Here is a 22,841-nt window from a genome sequence, read left to right as displayed (position 1 = left end):
TATATTTTTTTGCATTCTAAAGTGGTATTTTACAAATCACACAGTAGTAGTTATTCCACAATGAACTCTACAGTTTCAAGTTTCACTTCTATGAACTCACAATCTTTCTCACATCTCCTGTGCGGACTGAAACTTTAGAAAGATCACAAGCGGTTCCGGTGTCACATATAACGGGACGTATTTAGATCGGACGGATAACTCTAGTGGCATATGATACTGCTTGTGGTCGGCTACATACAACAAAGATAAGACCGCCAGAAGGAGGTTGTCCAAAAAGTAGAACGGGTGGGATTTGTACTTCAAAGCTGCATATATCCAAGGCATACAAATATGATGATTCAACACAAGAATATGTTTAATCTGGCCTAAAGAACGGCAAATTTATTTCGTCACATCTCAACTACCAAGCAAACCGATTGGAAGCAATCTATTGTAATTGGAGTTTGACGTTTGTACACACAAACGGGGTTACAATTTGGAAGTTCATGAGGCATATTTTACTTCAAATTTTGTTTACGGCATGTTTCAAATTCTTTAGTATACTTTATGAGAACTAATAAGCCCTATTGAATGAAGCTTTGTAACACCTTTAGGGTATAACACATTTTACAAACACGATTTTGGTAATATCTTGGGCTGATAAGCTGGTTCCATATCTTATCAACTGCAGTCACCATGGATTCCCCATGTACTAACTGTAAAGGTACTACAATGACTTATGTTCATCGCACAGATCTTACTATGTTGACGAGGAAGGCAATAGTATTTCTGAAATAGAGTGTTTATATGGCCCAAAACGAAGGTAAAATGACGACTAGATTATTTTAAAGTATTACTAACAGTTAATTCAGTATCATATAAATACAATTATTGCCTCGCCAAAAATCATCGCAATCAAAACCAAAGATGAAAAAATTCCACACAATTTCAACATTTTGTGAAGCTAACAAACACATTTGCCAGTATATTATTTAGTTTCGTGATATCGCCACTGAGCGTGTAAGGCCTGGTCTATCACGATAGGTCGGAGTCGTGTGACGCCGTCTGTGTCGTGATAGGTGATAGAGTTGTGGACTGTATTTCATCAATCACTCGGTCCACGCACAGGTTCAATAGGTCGATTAAGTAAAAATTAGTAAAGAGTTTGAATACGAATATTTGGATATGATCAGTTTACATCCCAACAGGTCATGCAGCAACGCTGTCACGAAATCTCCCACGTTAGCGCGGCCTTGCTTGCATGGTGCACTGTGGGTGAAACCGACAATGTTCAATACATCAATGTGTAAAACAAATGGTGGTGAAACTATATTATTTTGTCAGCAAATGTTTAACGTTAGTATTCCCTCATAAGGCTCCGTTTATAAAATACTATACTTGTCCTAGATCATAGAAATGTTCATAAAAATAGTCTCATGGGAACAGCTCATCTCAGTGAAAAAGTTACACACAGGACATGATTTCATTCCGTACCTCGTTCATCTAAGTGTATCTCTTGGAACAGTTTGATACCAATGCGGAGACCTGTGAAGACATGGGCACAGTGTGAAGCAACGCTGTAAAAACCATAGAAAAACGTGACGACGTGACAGCCGGGTACACCACATCTCTGGCGGATCTGATACGGTCTACTAGCTGTGCTAGTACAGGCCAAGTCTACGTCCTCAACATACTGTAATGTTAACTTAACGTCGAGTAGTTTAATCTTATAGCTATTCTAAAGTAATCTTTGTTAAGCATGGACTAATGCGTCAAACTGAAATATATCTGACGATAGGACCAAATTTCCAGTGTTAAGTTTGCAGCCCACGATATAAAACGTACGGTAGTTGGGATGAGTGCGTTAATATAAATTACGAAGTTACTTATTTCTGACTAATATACAGTACCAACTTTTCAACCAAAACAAAACTGAAAGAACAATTATTGTAAACCATTGCATATTTTATGTCACATAAACTATAAGTAGGGAGAATAAATACGAGAGAAAAAAACACGGGAAAAACTGTTGAAAGATATTCACCAATAAAATAAACACAACCGATCACACCTGAAGCAACCTGAAGCAAATTCAGATGAGAATACTAAAACACTTTGAATGCATTTCTATAATGTGTTCTGGCACAGTTTATCTTGGGTTATCACAATTACAAGTGTTGTAATGCACTGCAAACCATCCTAACATCACCGCAACTGCCGCTAGATGAAACAGAACACAAATTACGGATTCAATCCACAGTCAAATGACATTAGCATAGCAATGTCAGCTGCATACCCGCGAGGTGGGAGAGCATTGAGAATTGCAGATTCAAGGATTTTAGCTGTAGAAAGCTTCCTCATACCTCGCTGTAAATCAAAGGTCACCTACAGATGTATTGCACTATCGCACACCTGACCAGCGTAGATAAATGTATCGATGATGTAAAGAAAGATTATCTAAGTTTCCTGTTTCAATCTTTGACAGAAGCACTTGTGAAGATTTGGAACGTCCACTACCGAAGGCATTCTAGCCAAATTTTCTAAAGTTTAGAAACATCTAGAAACGTTGCAAAACTTTTGAGTGTAGTTAAGAAATTTAACAGTTGTTGTTTATATATCTGTTCGTTGTAACTGGTCGTGTAATCGACCGTTCTTGTTCTTATATTTGCAGAAATCCTTAACAAAATATCTATAAGAACACAATTTTGATGTGAGTTGGATTTTCACTGCCTCGGATTTCCAATCACATACAAAATATTACTCTGTTGTATTTTGTAATATAAATTCTAACTATCCATAGGAATCACTGTCAATTCGTAGCTGACATAAAAGTGTTCGTAATCGTGGCCGACATGAAATTAATAGAGAGTCGTAACATAATAAGGTAGCATGGGTCCATGAGAGTAGTAATACATAGATGGTTTAGTGTATAACACTCGATCCCAGTATTATCAACATTGTAACTTCACTTTAAAAAACTACATGATTCAAAAGTGTGATCTGAGGGCCGTTACCTCCAAATCAGTTGAAGCGTCGTAAAACAATCGTTTAAACTCAAAGCAACGTTCAAGTAGTTTTGCTCGGCCGGAGCGTTTTACGCATTTACTTGGAGAATTGAGCAGGATAAAGCTCGCTAGTTATGTCATTTCGTCTGACATTTCTACCTCTCGGACCTGATTGCCTGTTCACTCTGCAATTTTGTCAAATAACAGGAACAGATTGCAGACTCCGCATAGCAAGGACGACGTAGTTTAGCCAAGGACGAACGACGAACGTCAAAAGACAAACCACAAAATTGACGTGGTCCTTCGTACAGAGGCTTTCACTCAGCAAAACACGATCTTCAGATCTTCAGATCCGCGTTTCTTCCAGTCTTACAATCATTATCTTTCGACATCGGCGATTAAGTGTTGACTGGTAACAATATAATAAACTTGAGTTTTGTCAAAATCAAGAAATATATACAAATAAATATATTTTAACATCTCCCCTTATGGATTATCTTTTTATTATACTAACTGTAAAACAATGACGAAAAATAAACGAATAGTTGTCTATGTACTGACTTACTGTTATTTGTATGAACTTCAGGCTCGCGTAGAAAAACTATCATATAACAAGATTAAAACATCAGCACACTAATCTTCACCGGACATGCAACACACATCAAATTAAGATTAAGATTAAGATTTCTTTAATGATGCGTATTCTACTTGGCCAATGCTTCAAACTTAGCAGCAAGACGCTAGCGCGAGCAATGTAGCCTACATTACGTCACCGCCCAATAAGTTTGGTGTTCCTTGAAAGCATTCTCAGCAACGCAACACAACCATTAATAAAACAGCAGTTTACACTGGATTTGATAACGAAAATAACGCAACACCTTCAAGAGAAGATTCAACTCATATGAGATAGCCGCCAATATTGGAGAATGGCGGTCATTTTTGAAATGAGGAAATCACATTTTTTATGTCATAAGAAAATAGTTGACGTTTACCATTTGTTTATGTTTTCTTTAAATCTAATAGTGGAATTCTATTGAGTTGTTACCCTGTATATATGTACATTAGTTTGATTCAAAAAATGAATCTACGATATAACGGGCATTTCAAAATACTCCGTTACAGTGAGGAGAGCAAAAAGCTTTCTGCTAAAAGGGAGGCCGTAGCACGTAGGCAGACATTTATTTAAGTTTTATGAAACCCAAGAAACATTTTAAACACACTAGGGTCTAAATATTTTACACGAATTTAATTGTAACGTTTGACTTTACAAAATCCCAATAGGCTACCAAAAAAAAAATCTTAAAAGAATCATTTTATTGTGACAACTCCCGTCCGTCGTATGTCCTGCTGGATTACTGTTTTCGTCACCCAGGTTAATTGTATAAACAAACAAATAGCCTACTTTGGCAGAACAATTTTGTAAATTTGAATCCTTCCTTGTTTTACCATTAAATTAGTAGACACTACTCTTTTAATCTATGGTTTTACGCAGAAATTCACGAACATTAAAGTTACTACACGTCTCAAGAATTTAGTAAACACCCTTTGTCCAACGCCACCGTCTAAACCTTTGTTGGTCAATTACCATGTTTGGGCTGATGACGGTAATTAGATCTAATTCCCAGGCGCCGAGACACAATGTTAATTACTTCGTTGAGACCTTGGCGACATACCCCAGTGGTCAGACGGCTGACCGCAGGCTAGCCGTAGCCACAAGTATCAATTACGCCCTCGTACACGATCAAACAAATACTTCTTGGAATCCCGAAGTTTCCAAATAGATCATATCATTACTTAGCTGTCACAGAGCCATAAGAGCCCGAAAATAGCACACTAACCTTGAATTTCTGTTTGAGATTTAGTGAAAATCGGTTCTTAACGAGTTTTAATTGAATCATCAAGTTGGGAATTCTAGTTAGTATGGCTATGGCACTTTCTTTTAGATTTTGTGGCGAAATTCGTCCGACTGAAATTGTTGAAGTTAACGTAATGGTCAATGAAGTTTAGTCGATATCGAGGACCTCTAAGGTCCAAATCACGTCATACAGGGATAAAACAGACATTTACCATCAATCAAATGTATTCTGTATAGTAGATATTAAGATTATACAAAACAGAAGATACCTTAGTCATATTTGTATTTTTGTAAATAGGATACATAAAGGTTTGCAGACGAAGCTCAAGTAGATAAATATAAATTCACAACCAATTGACCAAAACCTGCTTGCACCAATTCCCAAGGATGCTCGTATCGTCATGGCTGAAATTATGAATATTTCATATATTAACAATAAAGTGTAAAACTTCTACAATGAAAATGATAGTATCAGCAACTGAAAAGTTTATACATCCTGGCAACTAGTTTTCAGATACAAATCTGTTTTACAATTGTGAGGTTTATAGTGTTAAAACTGTAGTCAATACTGAACAACTTAAGAACGACGCCGACACGCCTTGGCAGAATATTAATGAAGGGCGAGTGTGAAATGAATACAGTGAATGTCACATAATTATAAGCGGGCGCTCTTCTTTCTGTGCTTAACACTGCGATTCTGGCATCCGATAATCGAGCATATATCGCATACTCATGTTTTTACAGTGAAGAAGCGCATTGAAATCAGTCAAGTGGGTTCGAAAGAGGTTGAACATGGTTGGAGGAGCACATATAAGTTCGATCCATTACTAAAAGTAAACAAACTATTCCTTTCTGTCCACACGTACATACTTTGGCTATTTGTTTACATTACTTTCATTTGCATAGGACGAATTTCAAGTGTGACGCCCCCTTCTAGAAAAAGGCCATAAATCCCAAAGACCCAAAAGGGGAACAAACTGGTCTAGTGGAAGAGCGTGGTTAAGTCCCGGAGGTCCCCGGTAAGCATCCCGCCAAGCGCCAGTGGTTCTAATCTCAGTGATAATTCCGCAACCCTCTTGGTCAAGCCTGAACGGTTCCACTCTGGAGCAAAATGTCCTAAGATGTGAAGGCGGGACATATACAATCAAATAAAGCCCAATGAGCAAGGACAGCCGGGCCTGTTTACAATGCAGGTCAAGCAGTGACAGTGTTGTGGGTGGGTCAGACCTTGATCCTGGACCTTCCCGTTACTTCTGGCCCAGCCGCTCAGCCGCCCAGTCGCTCATGTTCCAGTTTTTGCCGATCGCCCGTGACACTTACAAACGCGGACGCGTCGACGCATGATAAACTACGAGCTTCACTCTACCATAATATTGCTACAAACTTCAATACCAATATTTGGGTCGCCGGAAGACTGTCCCCCGGAAAACTACCCCCCCAAGCAGGTTCCTACGTCATATTGACGTCAGAGACCAGGGGGGCAGTTTTCCAGTCACGGACACTCAAATTTAGTTGTCAAACAGTTCTAATATAACCTATCCTAACCAACCAAACTTGCTGTAACATTTCGAAAATCTGTTTTATATTCACCACATGCCTTTTCTATTATCCAACGGAATTACTCGAATTAAAATTAAAATTACATAGCATGATTTGTCAAGGGGGGGTAGTATTCCAGTCGCGGACACGGCTTCCATATTGGTTAGTTAGCAGATTTTGTGACGTCACGTTTAACCTGGGGGGGTAGTTTTCCGGGGGATAGTATTCCGCATCCCCCAATATTTGACATTCGCCGTTATCGTTGACAACGGATAGGACAAGTCAATCCATTCATATGGTTTAGTTGTAGCCAGTGAATGAAAACGAACGTATTTAAATTGACCTACTGACAACAGAGTACGGCCTATGCTGATCTCCGTCGAATACAATTTGTATTACCAAAACAATCTGAAAGAGCATCTTGTTAAAAACTGTAACAACTCTAAAGTCACATAAACTACAAGTTACAAAAACTAGAAGAAGAAATAGAATTTTAGACAGCATCACACTCTCTGAGCAGAATGTCTACTCCTATGGTGCTAGCTAGTCCACATAGACAGAAAGACATCCAAATGAATGTCTGTATCCAAATGAATTTCAAACACTTTTTGATCAAACAAGATAGATTTTCATGCGATTTTTAACACAATTGTCTTTACAAAATTGTGGTGATATTGTTTTATACGGAATCTAAACATCTAACTACGACATAAAAAAATGCTAATTTAGATGAATAATTAAAAATTAGTATTGGGGCCATTTAATTGCAGGAATAAAGACATATTACGATGTCAGTTTCTAAAAATTAATCTAATATTTTCTAGATTATTTTGACTATTTTTAATTGTTCTATTAAGACTAGTTGTATCCACGAGTGTTTAGTTATTTAATGTTGGAATTTTAAATCATCTTTGATAGATAATATAGTAAACAAATAGGACACACTGATAATACAGATGGGGTGTCTGGTCGGAGCCAAAAAAGCAAACCACGCCAACTGAGATTCAGGGGTACTTATAAATTAGAATGCAAACATTTAAAGCAGGACAAAATTGTTGAATGATATGATAATCAAGTCTTCAAGCAACGTAATTTTAATTGCCATATTAGACGATGCTGCAAAAACTAATACAACTCTTTACACGAACTCCACACTATATCCTAAAATTATTAGAAAACGCAAAACTACTGTGAGAAAAATCAAATGGAGCTATGAAAAGTGATATTTCTACACCATGCTACAACATCTACGTGTGCGACTCACCATCTCCTTCCTGAGGATCGCCAGCTGGGTGTCCAGGGTAGTCATCTTCCTCTGGGGTAACTGTTTCTTGGGCTCACTAGGAGGCGGCGGCGGCGGTGTAGAAGGTATCCTTAGCTGATGCGTCGTAGAACTTCTAGGAGAGTCTTGCACCACGGGGGTAGACACTTTAACACTGTCCATCAGGTTGATACCACTGAGGCTCTTGGGTAGTGGAGGAAGTCCTTGCAGTGAGGACATGCTGGGCCGCGGACGGGGAGGCGGACTGCCGCTGGAAGAAGAAGAGCCATCTAGAGTTATCTGACAACTAGAGTACTTTACAGGACGACCGCTCTCCTCCACCTCGTACCACGCGGAATGTTTGATCCTCGGCGGTGACGGTTCCTTGTGGAAGTCCTGCACCAGGGTTTTGCCGTTGGTGATCAACAGCACCGTGGGTCTGCGATGGCCGTTTTCGTGCACGTGTTGGCCCAAGGCTTGGTGTCCGTTTTTGAAGTTGGGTCCTCCGTTTTTAGTGACGGATATCACTCCGTCCGGCGAAACCACTTTCGTCTTGGACTTGGCGATCGCTTCGTCCAAGATGTGTTTGTTGGGGCGCGGAGGCACGGGTGGCCGTGGACGGCTGTGTACGTCGCGGGGCATGAACATTGTGTAAACATAACCTACGTTACGAGCCGGCGCGACGTCAAACAAACACTGACGGAGCCGCTGCGCGTCACCCCCACCACCGCAGAGCCAACAGGTGGTGGTCGAGGATGGCGCGCGCGGCGGCAAATACTTGTACTACATCTCATATCAGCTGACTGCACTCTGCACTGCATTGCATCGTTATGACATTACAACAATACAGATGTAATGGACGCGTTGCAGAAAGTCAACAGTCCCGGAAGGTCAAATAATTTATACCTGTGCCACTAGGTCAAAAACTACAATGTTTGCAGTGTCTGTAGATCAAAAATCCCAGTAAGTCAAATAGTACAGTCCGGGCTAAAAACGTAGTCTATGTTAAAGCAATTGACTTATTGGGAATTTGACCTAATGCAACAGCAGTTTTAATAAAACGAAATAAGATAAAATATAAGTTCAGTTTCGCTGAGTCAACAGTGCCGGAAGGTCAAAAGTATAGTCTGTTAAAAACAACGATAGTCCTCTCGACGCATGACTTCAATAATTTCGTGTTTTGGTGTACTTAAAGTTGTACTAAGATTTTGAAAATTGGCACAGAGCTTCTTGGTTAGTCCTACTCAATGACTATTTTGTTGGAACTTTAAACTATTTACCGATATAATTAATAAAAATTGATATGTATGGTGAAATAGTTTTAAATCGTGATTTCTAACATGAAAAAGTTAGCATGCGAGATTTTTGTTTGTTTTTGGGTTAGAGAGGTTTTGTCTGTGCCAAAGTTGTAGCCAAAAGTGTGATGCGTAAAATATATTTTTTTGAATTTTTTACAATCAGTGGTTCAATAGATAACTTGGGTTGAAGAGGATGGCAAATTTAGCATTTCGCAACGCATGGAAAGAACTACATCGTACGATGCGACTGCTGAGTGGACTTTTAATTTACAGTTCTAAGGACAAGAAAAAGATGAATATACAGATTACCAGTACATTCATATTATTTATAAAACATCTTTCTGTATTACCAGCTTACATTTTTCACTTATATTAATAAGAATACATCACAAACAAGGTATTAAAAATAAGCGGAGAGACACTTTACCTAGTAATTCCTTGGGTCAAAATAAACAGAAAATGAACGATAACATTTTTTCCAAAATCGTTTCGTTAACCAGATATCCGCCATTTTGTATTTTTTACATACAAATATTTATCTTTACACTTTTCCAACCGATGTTTATGAAACTTGGTATGTATGTTAAGGTAGGAGAGACCCATGTTATAAAAAAAGATTCATCTCGATTCATCCTAAAATTTCGAAATTTAACACTTAACTACATACTTTACTATACCACAATATTTACGTATCACCATAAATCTTTAATAAAATAAAACGTCCACTTTTTAAAATCCAAAGTAAATCAATTTAATCTTCCTTTTTTGAAAAATATAGTAAAAAAAATTAAGCGATGTTAAAATAACGACAGGCGAGTTTCGATCTGGGTGTTTAAGGTTTGAACCTAGGAGGATTTAACATTAACTAACATTAATGTTTAATCCTCCTAGGTTTGAAGTGATTGAGAGGAATACATGAAACCGAAGGGGGGAGGTAGCAACAAGTGCACTGGTACTTACTAGTGTCCAATTACAATTTCAATTGTAATTGGGATATCGGATACGGTAAGAATTAGAGAAAACTTTAAATGGGGGACATTCCTTTATTTCTTGGGGCAGTTAAAAATATGATTTTAGTTTTTTTGAAATTCAGCCGCCATTTTCCAAAATGGCGGCCAAATTTGAAATTTCTTATGGAACACCCTATATTTTATCATGTTTTCGGGTAGAATATGCAATTTAAAAACTTTTTTATAATTGACATTTTTTTCGATAAACCGACTCGTTTAGGAGTTATAGCCTATGGAAATATGACTTCCGGTGTACATTTTACATCATGTAGCTCCTAAACAAGTAAGTTTATAGCAAAAATGGGAAGAGTAAAAAAGTCTTACAATTGCATCCACATTCCTAAAAGACCATAAAATTCATTAAAAATATGAATTATATTATTTAAAAAAATGGCGGCAAACTTGAAAAGTGGAAAACTTTTTATTTTATAGTCTTAAAGGAATGTAGATGCAATTCTAAGACTGATTTACTTTTTGCAATTTTGCTCTAAGCTTACTCGTTTAGGAGCTACATGATGTAAAATGTAAACCGGAAGTCATTTTTCCATAGGCTGTAATCCTAAACGAGTGGGTTCATCAAAAAAATGTCAAAGCTAACAAAGTTTTTAAATTGCATATTCTATCCGAAAACATGATAAAAAACTAAAATCATATTTTAACTGCCACAAAAATTAAAGGTATGTGCCCCATTTAAAGTTTTCTCTAATTCTTACCGTTTCCGATTTCCCAATGGTGGACTCCTTGAGTTGATCACCCTGTATATATGAATTTGAACGGATGGTGTTTTTGGCCTCTAGGGACCTCAAAACGAAAAATTAAATCGGTCCCGCGGGTCCAGGTGTTACCATAAGTACTACGGTAATAGCTTATTCCCTATATGGGATATTCGCCAAAAACGTAATAGTTATATAGAACAATATTACATTCAACCAGCTGTTAGTTAAAACAAATTATATGGGACTAAAACAAATCAATGATTATAAAGATTCCTTTAAAAATAATTTGAACATCCTACAATTTTACTATGCATATTTAATTAATCTGCCATCCTCATACCTAAGAATTGAATGGATCAATGGTCAGCATTACACATAGTATAACTATGTCAACTCTAAATATGTCTTTAAATTTGTTTCCAAATGCTGAATGTTTACAGCTGTTATGTTAAGCAAATTATATTGTACTAAAAGCTAGCTTAGAAGGTAAGCGTCGGCTGCTAGACTTTTTAAAAATTGAAACTTAATTTCTAAAAAACTGGGACCCTTAATTATAATTATGGCTTTGACATTCCCTAGTTCTCAAAATTATCTTTCTTTCAACATAAAAATAATGAAAATCCGTCGACTGGTTGATTCAGAATGTGAAAAACCTCATTTACGTTTTAATAATATATATGATAGTTTGGACAGGTTTCAACCCTTCCGAGGCGTAATACATTTACACAGTTTATGTGTAGACTACATTATAACTCATAAAATAGTTCTACAATTAAATGGATCTCCTTTTACAAACGTATATAATAACCAGAAATTTTCAGATCGTCCTTGCGTGTATTTTATGCCACAAATTTTGACGAAAGGCTTTTCATTACATAAACTATACCTATTTACAGTGTTGACCAAACAGTTGGCAAGAAGCATTAATAGATAAGCTATGTACCAAATATGATAATTTTAGCTTTATTCTAATTATGACAAAACACGAAGTAACTAAAAGCGAGTTTTGTTGGTGTAGTAAGCGTTGCTGGAGGTCTACTTTACACTGAATCGACGTTCACTTTTATTGCTTTTGATCTTCCGGCACTGTTGACTCAGCGAAACTGAACTTGTATTTTACCGTATTTCGTTATATTAAAACTGCTGTTGCATTAGGTCAAATTCCCAATAAGTCAATTGCTTTAACATAGACCACGTTTTTAGCTCGGACTGTACTATTTGACTTACTGGGATTTTTGATCTACAGACACTGCAAACATTGTAGTTTTTGACCTAGCGGCACAGGTATAAATTATTTGATCTTCCGGTACTGTTGACTTCCAGCAACATTCCCGATGTAATTGTTTCTGTTTGGGAAGGTAACAACGAAAATTGCAATGTTTCGCGATGCAAAATGGTGTAATGTACTAAATCTATCTAGATATCTATAACTGAATGTTTCACGACAATTACTCAATTAACTGAATTAAATTTAGGGATTTCATTTATTTACTTTTTTACTGTAGTTCATTATTACTATGTTAGCTCTTGTGTTAATTTAGCCCCGGTTAAATAACTATTTTTATTTTAACATGAAAATAAAAAATGCAGGAAGATGCTATTACAGAAAACAAACATGTTCAGTACCTGCTCAAATTTATGCCACCCTGAAGCACTGAGCTCAAATAACTACATCACACATTTGTAGTTAAAAGTCCTAATTGGAGGAAGGCCAATAGATAATAGCTTCTTTGGGGGTTAAGCAATGAATGTACAACTCATCATCAGACAACTACTGTACAGATCAACCACAAAACACCACTCAGATCAACCACAAAACACCACTCAAAAATTTTTCCAAGCCAAAAACACAAAAATTGTTATAGTATAAGAAGATTTAACGTTATATAATCTATGCAAAGTACGGAAACATAGAAACATAGTGACACACTTCTACTTTGAGAACTGGCTAAGCAACTGGAGAAAGCCTAAGTTCAGGAAGTTATGCAATACTTTTATCATCTTCAGGAAGCTAAGGCTAATGCCCTCTCACCTCTACAGATAATTCAGTGTCTTTAATAACTTAGCATAAATACCACATATGCTTTTGGTTATGTGTAAATAACTTGCACAGAACTTCATAATTTGTTCAATTGATGAACCATGAAATACAACAGAAAAGAGTGGCATTTCCATTGACTTTTGTTGGACCAGCGAGCTGAAGCCTGTTTATATAAAAAATAGCTGAGTTTAATGAGCCACCTAAATAATGTATAATGGCTAAAAGTCTATTTTCTCACTTAGTTTGTTACTGAGACAGTTGACGAATCAAGAGCTTTATTGTCGTTAACCTTTTACAAGGAATAGACATATAGTCAATAGAAATAAAAACTAAAACTATAAAAAATAGTGGGTTCTAAATTAAAAATAAATATTACCATTAGAAACTAAATAGGTACCCTGTTATAATAGTATCGATTTTTGATGAGCCACTCAAACATTTTAGACTGAAACCTATTAAAAGGAACCAGTTTTGCTGCCAGACCTAATTTATTAAAAAACTGTATGAGATTTATTTTATGGCAGTTCTCTGTTTTGGCCATATTTTGGCCAGGGATTTCAAGATTGGATTTGCCTCTTGTTATAATGCCTCTTGTAAGAGTGTATACTCTCTCTACAAGTGAATTGATGAAGATTAGCTTTAGTGTAGAGGAGTATATGAAAAATATACAAATTTACTACAGAAATAATTTTAAGGTTTATAAAAAGAAGTCAACAGCTATCCACAGGGTCAAAACCACAGATTGTTCATACTATAACTTTATTTCAATAAAAGAATTTCATGGGTGTGGGGGGAGTGTCCCCAAAGTATAATCCTGTAAGAAGTATGCGATTGAAAAAAAAAACCAAAATAAGTCATCCGAAATATATTCATACGAACAAAATCTCTGATTATTACACAATAATTTATTTGAAGAAAACCAATTTAGTGCTGATGTTATTGATTCATTTGAAATTAAATCAAGCTCATGAATATCCCTATGTGTTGCAATCAAAGTTGTATCATCAGCATATACAACAATGTCTACATCAACATTCCTCGGCAGGTCTTATCGAGATTGAAAAAAAGAAAATTATGTGACAAAGGATGCTGTGGTTTACAATAAGTCATTCATCATTTTGATTTGGGTTCTTTTTGGACCATGGTGGATCTTCTTGAACCATGAGAAAATTATAGGCTTATTAATTCTTGTTTTAAAATCCCATCAGGTTTATATTTCTGGACCTCTAGATCCAGATTTCCAGCATGCATGTGGCACACTACGGGCCCTTGAGATATTTGCGCCCTCCCCTCCGCCCCTTCATTGCCACGTTATTTTTCTCTTTTCACCCCCAAACTAACCTCAAACCTATCCTAGGGCCTGGGCCCATTTTTAAGCGGGCCATGTCTAGGACTAAGAGTTTCAAGGTGGAGAACTAAAATAATAAATATTTATCTGTCTCCATTGTGAAAATAAAAAAGAAACGACAACGTTTACATTTGCTCTGGTAAGGGTAATTTGTAATTATTGGGTGTGAATTCTACTTCAGATTTTAAGAATATTTAGCTCTTCTCCAGGAAGAATATAACACCTTCTATACTCTATTTTTAAAAAGGTCATTTTAATTTATATGGCTACAATAACAAATTAATTTTATATAAAAAAAATTGTTTTATTCATTATTTTTCTAGGAGCCCTCATGAACTCCCCTCCCCCCCCCCCTCCGTGTTTGAGAACCACTGACCTAGACAATATTGATTAGTTCAATATTAAAACAGCTAATCAGAAATTTCAAAGTACTGTAGCATTATAGATGTTCACCAAGACGAAATTGTGGAATCTTTATTCAGGATTTCCGTGGATTATATTTGGATCAATGATGCAAGGTTTGATAAGTTGCAAAACAGAGTTCTATGGAATTTGTTGAAATATGAAAAATAGTTTTTGGACTAACATAAACTTCGCTAAAATTTATTTCTTATCACATGGGGGGGAGTAAAATGGAAGAATGATGTAGGCTGGGTATCCCTTGTCCGTGATAATAAGTATTAGCTTGAGATTTCCGTACCTCTGTTTTGTATAAATAAACCATTTGTTTCACTATTAAGTACCGGGATACCGAGCTTTGCTTGTGGCTCGGAATGAATTAAACATTTATTAGATAAATAAATTGAAAAAAAATATGTGAACACATTTGAGATGATTCAATTTAACATTTTAATACACATTAAAAACCATTGAATCCATATAATGTTTTACGATTTAACTTCCATGTCGATTGGGTTGACGTATGATGGTATGGAGGAGCCTTTGAATGATTGATCAAAACTACTTTCCATACTACGTTACGGGTGTGAGTAGGATTCGTTAACGGTAAGACCATTTTCAAGCCGTTTCGATTCTTTAACTCAGGAGTAGGCCACGTAAAGCATACAATGCATGAAAATCCCGGTGAGCAGGATCACACCGACGGATTTCAGTGTTTGACCTCGGCTCTTGTGTATGGTTGTTGCGACTGAATGACATACGGGAAACTGATGGAGCAGAATTGTATTTCCAAAATGGGATTTGCTTGAATATAAGGTGATCCGTGGAATTTGAAGAAATATCATTAAAAGGAGCATGGATAGCGCTGTACTTCAGATCCTCGAATTGTCTGCTTGCAGTTTGGGTGCCTAAAGCAATTTCAATGGTGCCTAAAGCAATTTCAATAATATCTCTCATGCACTGACATGGCGACTGTATAGGTTTGAGGAATTCCAGTGCGCTTTCAAACATCGAGCAAAGATTCTTTGAAGCTCCTGCTCAAGATTATCACCATTTTATTGTTGTTCACCATTTAACTCGGCAATAAGATCCTAAATTATTATTTCTCTACTTTTATTCTTCAATGTGTGACTTGGCCAAGGTTCTGAGACATTTGGTGAATTTATGAGCTGGTTGGAGTTGGAACTGATTCAGTTGTAGATGAAAAGTTAAAATTTGTTTCCTGACGATTGATTATATAGCTTCTCTTGCTTGCAGATTCTGTATATTATATTTTTGCTTTGGAGGTTTTCCACGTTTTATTTTGAAAATTAACCTTGAAACCATTTAACACTTAATATGTATCTAATGGGGAAGCGAGCTGGTGTAGTGGTTAGAGCGCGGGACTTCAGTCCCTGAGGTCCCGGGTTCGATCCCCGCCAAGTCACCAATGGATTTTATCTAAGTGATAATGCCGCAACCCCTAGGTCTAGCCTGAAGTAATGTGAAAAACAATACCAGGCTCGTGCTTAGCGTCCTAGGACAAAAAAAAAATGTATCTAATAAGCCAAACTGAAAATTAACTATTCTTAAAAACATTTAGTCCAAACTAACCAATACAGTTATTTTTGTTTACACGTAAAATCAAATGATGAAAATAGAAATGACCTGTATCACCATATTTTGTTAACTGCAGCTACAAAAGGTATTGACGATAACATGGGCACTTTCAAGGGATGTATGACGAAAACTGGATTTTTCAAAGCCTTGTGACCAACTCCAATCGATTTTTTGTAGCCAAACACTCATATTAAACAAAAAAATCAAATATCCTCGGACGAAAAAAAAAAGTTAGCCCATACACACGCTTGTTTAGAGTTTAGGATAAATAACCAAATTATATTACAAAACAAAACAAAAAACATAGTGTATCAATAACTCGTAAGGTCCACATCAAATCATAATGCAGATTGGCAACAATGGAGGATGATTTTAATGTAAACTTTCACAGATATACATGACATCAGTGAAACTAAAAAATACAGAAAAAATCATTGGTATTGCAGGTTAATCTGAAGATTGTATTTAGTCTTAAAAGTTGGGTCTTACCCAATTATAATTATTAAAATCTGTTTATTGTTTTCTGTCATTAAAAAAAATTTAAGTTATTAATGCAGCGTCTAACCTTAAAATATATGTTGGTGAAAAGAAATATCCTGCACTTATTTTCTAAGCAAAAAAAAAAAAAAAAAAAACATTTCTTGACTAATTTATTTTTTCCTAAATTAAAATCTTACCTCTTGAAGAAGCTAGGCCTACCATATTTATCAGAAGCATATGACAAAACTAAATACTTAAGTTAAGAACGGATTAAGCCTACAATTATTAGACTGAAACAAACAAACGGAATAAACAAAACAACCTTGAGATTGAATCACTAAATACACCACCTAAGTAGAACACCAACCACCATCAGCAGTGTAGCCAATCACACAATTTGTAGCATACAAATTCCCTATTGCTGTCACATCACTTTCAGTTTTACAAAAAAATAATCTAGCAGTAGGTGTATATTAATCATCTAATTACTAAGAACTAAATTTTAATTTTGATGACCAGGAGAAAAGTTGGGAATTAACTGTACGTGTATTTTTATTAAAACGGGAAATTTACAGTTTAGTTTTTAATAATAACCAATGCAATCTGTCGCAAATCACAGTTTGTGTCGTAAATCGCATTCACAGTAGGTACCTATTTTTTACCCCAAAAACCCCCTGTAAAACCCGTTGTAGAACTCCTGTAGAACACATGGTCTGAACATGCTGGTTCGCAAACTCATTCAAGTTTATACTACCTTACACCTTCAGACCAAATTTGTCAATATCGGAGAAAAATTACTCAAGTTTTTGCGTTCAGGGATGTAAATGAAAAAGTATATCGGTCCCGGCTCCAGGTCTTGCCGTGCCACCTACGGTAATAGCTACTTCCCAATAGGGAAATTCGCTAACAAGTGATTGGAATTTCATTCATTTGTTTTGATTTTGTGTTTAGGTTTTGTTGTTATTCCGTAACCAGCACAGCAACTTATAAGGCCCATGTATTTTTTTTAAAATTCATTTTTGTGTTTATTTTTTAGCCTATTTTAATTTATAGGGAGTCTAAAGGCAAATATCCTTTTAACAGTATGCGTAGATTTTCCTTGCGATGCACACGAGCTGAGAAAGAAGGTTTTAAAGAAACATGTTTGCCTATTAATATATAGATAATAGTGAAAAGGACCATACAAACCCTGAAATTAATTTTGACTAAAACTTTAGAAACAAAAGGAGATTTGTACTCAGCCATAAATTAACTATAACACTCTTAAATTTAATCTACAATCACCTGCTCAGATGGAAGAATTTTGAAGACAGTTATTTCTGTGATTTCCTTTGTTTTCATAGTATTTGGCGAGACTACCTATTGTTTTTGTCAACATTTTCGAGTTTGAGCTTTGGGTGGATATTGGGTCCTCCTGAACCCAAAAAAGTGGTTGAAGAAGTGATTACTCTGTGTGTGGACCTGTAGTCCATTTACATTCTCTCCCCCCCCCCCCCAAGAACTAACCATTCAAAAATTAGTTTCTTTTTCCTTTTCATTAGTTTTTTCTTTGGAGCAATAGTAATTTTTGGCCGAGGCTTGCGAAGGCTAACTTTGGCACTCACCAGTTCTTTAGTGATTTTCACTTTGAGCATACGTTTTCTTCTTTGATGTTTGATTTCTTTGAATATTTCAGAATATTTCTTATTCCTCTGGTTATCACTGCTGGACTTGTTGTGGTACTGTGAGATGTCAAAGCTCTCGTCACTGGAGGTTTCCACAGGTGACAAGATGGGTATGTCCTCCACGCTGTCTCCTAGCACCTCCGCCATCGGCTCTTCAAAACACCATTGTGGCGTCGTAGGTTCCTCTGAGCGACTACAGTTGTGTTCAAACAAGGCCATCAGGCATGGGAACACACAGCCACACTGAGCACACTTGTTTGTTTGCTTGTCATTGTTATTCTTCTGCTCTTTCCAGTACACATATTTCTTCTTGTGTCTGTAGAATGGGGTATTGTCAAACTGTATGTCACATCCGTTACAAATTATCAAATCTGAGTCGTTCTCTGTTTTCTTCACATTCCATAGAGGTTTGGCTTTAATTTGTTTTTCTTTTGTTTTCACTTTCTTCCTTTTGTCAGTTATCGCAAAGATCTTGTTCTTGATTTTGACACTAGATTCCAGCATGGCTTCCTTCAAGACTTCAAGTATTTTGGAATTTTCTATCGGCTCATCGTCAACTAGACCTATCTCATTTTCTTTATCAGGCTCTTCCGTTTTCTCTCCAACCACTCGGACTGTCTGGACACTGGTGAAAATATCAGAATGTTTCTCAAGAGTCTTGAATCATATCCTTAGCCTCCAGGGGTTGGCATTCCTTCTCTTAACGCTTTTTATTTTATTGGATCCCTGTCTAAATGTGCTGTTTTGATTTTCATATCTTTGTTTTGAGTCCTTTCTTTTTGTGAGATGTTTTCTGCGCCATATTTGTCAATCTCAAATGATTCCTTTGCTGTTTTGTACAATTTATGATATTTAAAACATGTCAGAGCAAATTTGTCATCGATACGTCCTCCACTGTATTCTGGACATTTTCCATGCAACGACCAGCCTAAGTAACTCCAGGATAAAACTGGCGAGTTAGGAGGCCCTTCCACAACTTTCCTTGTCAATATTAGGTTGCAATTATCTTGACCAATCAAGATGGTAGGTTTGGCATGAGATGTTGGTAGAGGTTGGTCGATTGAATTTAAATGAGACCATGTCTCACGAAGCTTTAATGAATCGATCGACTGTTGAGGTAAATCTAAGGGGAATTGAGTTCTTACATTAATCAATGTGAAAACTTCGTCTTCGTAGAGCCCTTTTATTTTAAGTTCAACTCGTCTGGACGTTGGGTCAAAATGTTTAGTTGCATTTGACCAACAAGTGGTAAGGGGTTCAATGCTACCACTGACGCCTAATTTATCTGCTGTAGTTGAATTTAGTAGAGATATGGTTGAACCGTCATCTAAAAGTGCATATGTGTCGATCTGACAGCTTGGACCATATAATGTCACTGGACATACTCTTAGTAAAACACGGTTATTTACCGAGTGATTGCTTATAAATTCTTCTTTTGATTTACCTTCCTGCCTGAAAGTGTTCTGTACTCTGTCCCAGCTGATCTCTTGGGCATTTTTAGTGGCACTGTCAGTATGCAGAAGGCGATGGTGGGATAGTTTGCATCCATTGATTCCACAAGGTTTCTTTAAATTGCAAAATTTGATGTGGTGACGACGGAAGCAAAAGAAACACAGTTTTTTCTCAATTATCATCTTCCACCGCTGCGAGACTTCTGCTTTTCTAAAAAGCTTACATTTATCGGTTTCATGACTCTCCGAGCAAAACATGCAAACGTTTTCATTGGGTGAATTAGTAAAAACTTGTTTAGGGTCACTTCTCTTCCGCGTTGTCTCCTCGGGTGGACGAAAATAAATACTCATAATGGAACACTGATTTTCAAGCCAGTTACAGAATACTTTCAGGTCAGTAGGTTTTTCTAAATGCATGCTATTTACATGTTCAGCCACCTTCAGGGTATAGGGGAGCTTACTTAAAAGTTCATTCAACAAGAGAGGATTTATTAGGTACATTTCCAAATCCAACGACTCTGCGGTAGAGGTCAGGTTTAAAAGAGTTGTTGAAAACTCAATAAGGCTGACAGCGTCATCCTCCTTGACTGGTTGGAGCATGCGCGCCTTCTTCAACATTGACTCGACTATAAACTCTGGACGTCCAAAACGCATTTGTAAAGTTTTCATTACTGTACTCAAATTTTTACCTGATATAAATAGAGGTTTTACCATTTCAAAGGCATCTCCCTCCAGACAATTTCTTATTCTGTCAAGGTTTTCATCGTCATTAAAAAGGTGTTTAGTCTTATTGTAACAGGAATAGAACATGGGCCATTCGTCTGGTTTCCCGCTGAAGGATGGAAGACGCTGTCGGCAAGAGACAGGTTGGTTGGGGTTAGATAAATTGATAGCTTTTGAAAAGGAGTCTGCTAGTTTATCAATAGCCGTGGACACGATGGCTGATGATGTCAAAGGAACTGACGGTTCCTCATTCAGCCACCTATTGACTTTGACATTAGAGTCCTCCTCAACAGTAGCAATATTGAAGCTTACCTTGTCAGGGTCTTCATTATCTTCCAATTCCAAATGACGACTGCCCAAGACTGAGGCGGACTGACTACTTCCCAAGACCGAAGCAGACTCAAGTTCGGTCCTTACTCTCAGCAGACGCTTCTGTCGTTCTAGTTCTTTTGCTTCAGCTTGACGTTGTCATTCAATTTATAATGTATTCCATCCAAATCGGACTACAGGTCAAATTTCATCATCGATATCATATTATGATATCGATGATGAAATTTGATTATGTACGAACCCATTTATTTCGGTTTGTGGGTACTAACCCAGAGTGTATCCATCTCCAGGCATGTTATATATTTTTTGTTTCGGTTCAGAAGTAATTGCAAATATGTGATTTTCTCATAACATAACAGGGAAGTCGGATTTAAAAAAACATGCATACATGCGACTCCGCGATCATTGCCACGTACCTAGGTATACAATTTAATCTTAAACATAGACTGGCTGTCACTTGGTTAACAGTACACTCAGACCACAGGCAAAAACCTGTTAAACAGTGATCATTTCCTTTGTAATACTCTGCAATCTCGATTGTAAATAATATATTCTTATTTTTATTAAATTGTTCTTGAAATAGTCCAAGATCTCTGCGACAGTTCATTTTCGGTTATTTTTTTAGGTGGAAGTAAGTAAAAAAAAAACAGATTGTGCAGCATACATACATACAGTGATGCAGCAAAGTAAAGAACAGTTTGAACCAATGGTCTTATCCACAGACCAAGCACGCAGTTGTGCGTAACAACCCTGTAGACCACTTTAGAGAGGTCAGTGCCTTCAAATATACCGTTACAAAGATATAAGCGTTTTTATAACATTTGAACACCGAAGCAAATATGCGACGTCAGTCTATTTTAATGTGACTAGCCGTTACATATATGCGACGGTAGTCTATGGCTGGAAACCAGTCGTCGCATATGTGCGTCACTGGTCCATATAAATGAAAATTTTTGTGGTATTGCGGTAGCGAACATGTTAATAAAAATGTTTGTATGATATGGTTCTTTTGAGCTAAAAACAAAATAGTACAGCTACCATGGAGAAAATTATGTTTTAATAATTAATTATGTTTCAAGAGTTATTTAAACATTTGTGATTTCCCGATAAATTATAGTTACTTCTACTGTCTCTGTCTCCAGCTTGTCATAAGAGGCAACAAAAGAGTGACCGACACTATCCACCCTGTTGTGTTACAGGGGTTGATGTGTGCTCTGGGGGTATTCTCGGTGAGTCGTGAGGAGCTAACCACTCCTTGGTCAGGAAGTACAGTATGGATATAGAGTTTGGGCACTGCATTGCTACAGGCAACCACCGGCACTTCAGGTCTGGGCAAACGGAGGTTTGGGCACCAGGAAACTGCAGTAGGGGTTTGTCCCCGAGGGTATACCCTACCCGTTCCTGACTGTTTCCGAGCCGTCCCATGCAGCACGATGTGCTAAAAAACTCAAAATATCTTGTAAACACCTCCACCCTTAACACATTATTGAGTAGAAGCTCAGATGAGCAGGGAAGTCTTGGGTTAGCTCAAAACCTAGGCCAAACCAGAGGAGACAAAGACCATCGTCAAGTCGATCAGTGCAACCAGAATGGGGAAGTTTACCTTGAGCTCGGGAAATCCTACGACCGACCGAATTTTGCTGCAAAGTTCAAAGAGGCCCTAGGCGGGAAAGGGGTAGTATTCAGGAACTCTGAGAATAGGACTTTAGTGGAGATCCGGAACCTATACAGACTTTTGACCATCACAAAAGCCATCCCTCATAGCCGAAATACCAACTTCTTCAAACGTATGGCTCACAAAGCCCACATGGAAAGAGCAACGCAGGGTGGTCGCTGAAATGCGGGAGACCAAGATGCCCGCAAGTGCTAAATCTCACACACCTGAGAATTGTATGGGACAATTTCAGGCTCAGACGGAGAGCGTATTGAACGACTTTAATGTTATGACTTTCATAAATCAAAAAAGAAAGAGCCCGGTGGGTTTGGGTGTCCCAAATCGGCCCGGTCTGCCGTCAAATCAAAATAGAAAGAGCCTGGTGGGGTTAGGTGTCCCAAATCGGCCCGGGTGAAATGCGGAGGCCCGGTCTGCCGTCAAATCAAAAAAGAAAGAGCCCGGTGGAAAGAGCTTTTTAAGTGCGATTGA

At 37.2% G+C, this 22,841-nt stretch overlaps 1 protein-coding gene across 4 annotated transcripts in view; it reads right to left on the bottom strand.

Annotated features, from left to right (window-relative positions):
- LOC128988182 (anaphase-promoting complex subunit 11-like) overlaps positions 1 to 22,841 on the bottom strand; it is a 57,474-nt gene that overhangs the window by 21,104 nt on the left and 13,529 nt on the right. The window contains exon 2 of one of the 4 annotated variants that reach the window (XM_054409422.1): positions 7,643 to 7,910. The exons of 1 other annotated variant lie outside the window; for it this stretch is intronic. In XM_054409422.1, the coding sequence (XP_054265397.1) occupies positions 7,643 to 7,879 (237 nt within the window). In that variant the 5' untranslated portion in view covers positions 7,880 to 7,910. Of the gene's footprint in view, positions 1 to 7,642; positions 8,349 to 22,841 lie in introns of those variants that run through there. 2 more of the 4 variants (XM_054409420.1, XM_054409423.1) reach the window with 2 other exon arrangements.

This window comes from Macrosteles quadrilineatus, unplaced genomic scaffold (genome assembly GCF_028750875.1).
Source record: "Macrosteles quadrilineatus isolate MER2022 unplaced genomic scaffold, UCM_ALF_1.0 Scaffold_2__2_contigs__length_208266976, whole genome shotgun sequence".
Taxonomy (NCBI): Eukaryota; Metazoa; Arthropoda; class Insecta; order Hemiptera; family Cicadellidae; genus Macrosteles; species Macrosteles quadrilineatus.
Note: the sequence above shows the minus strand (reverse complement) of the source record. Positions and strands in the feature narration are given on the sequence as shown.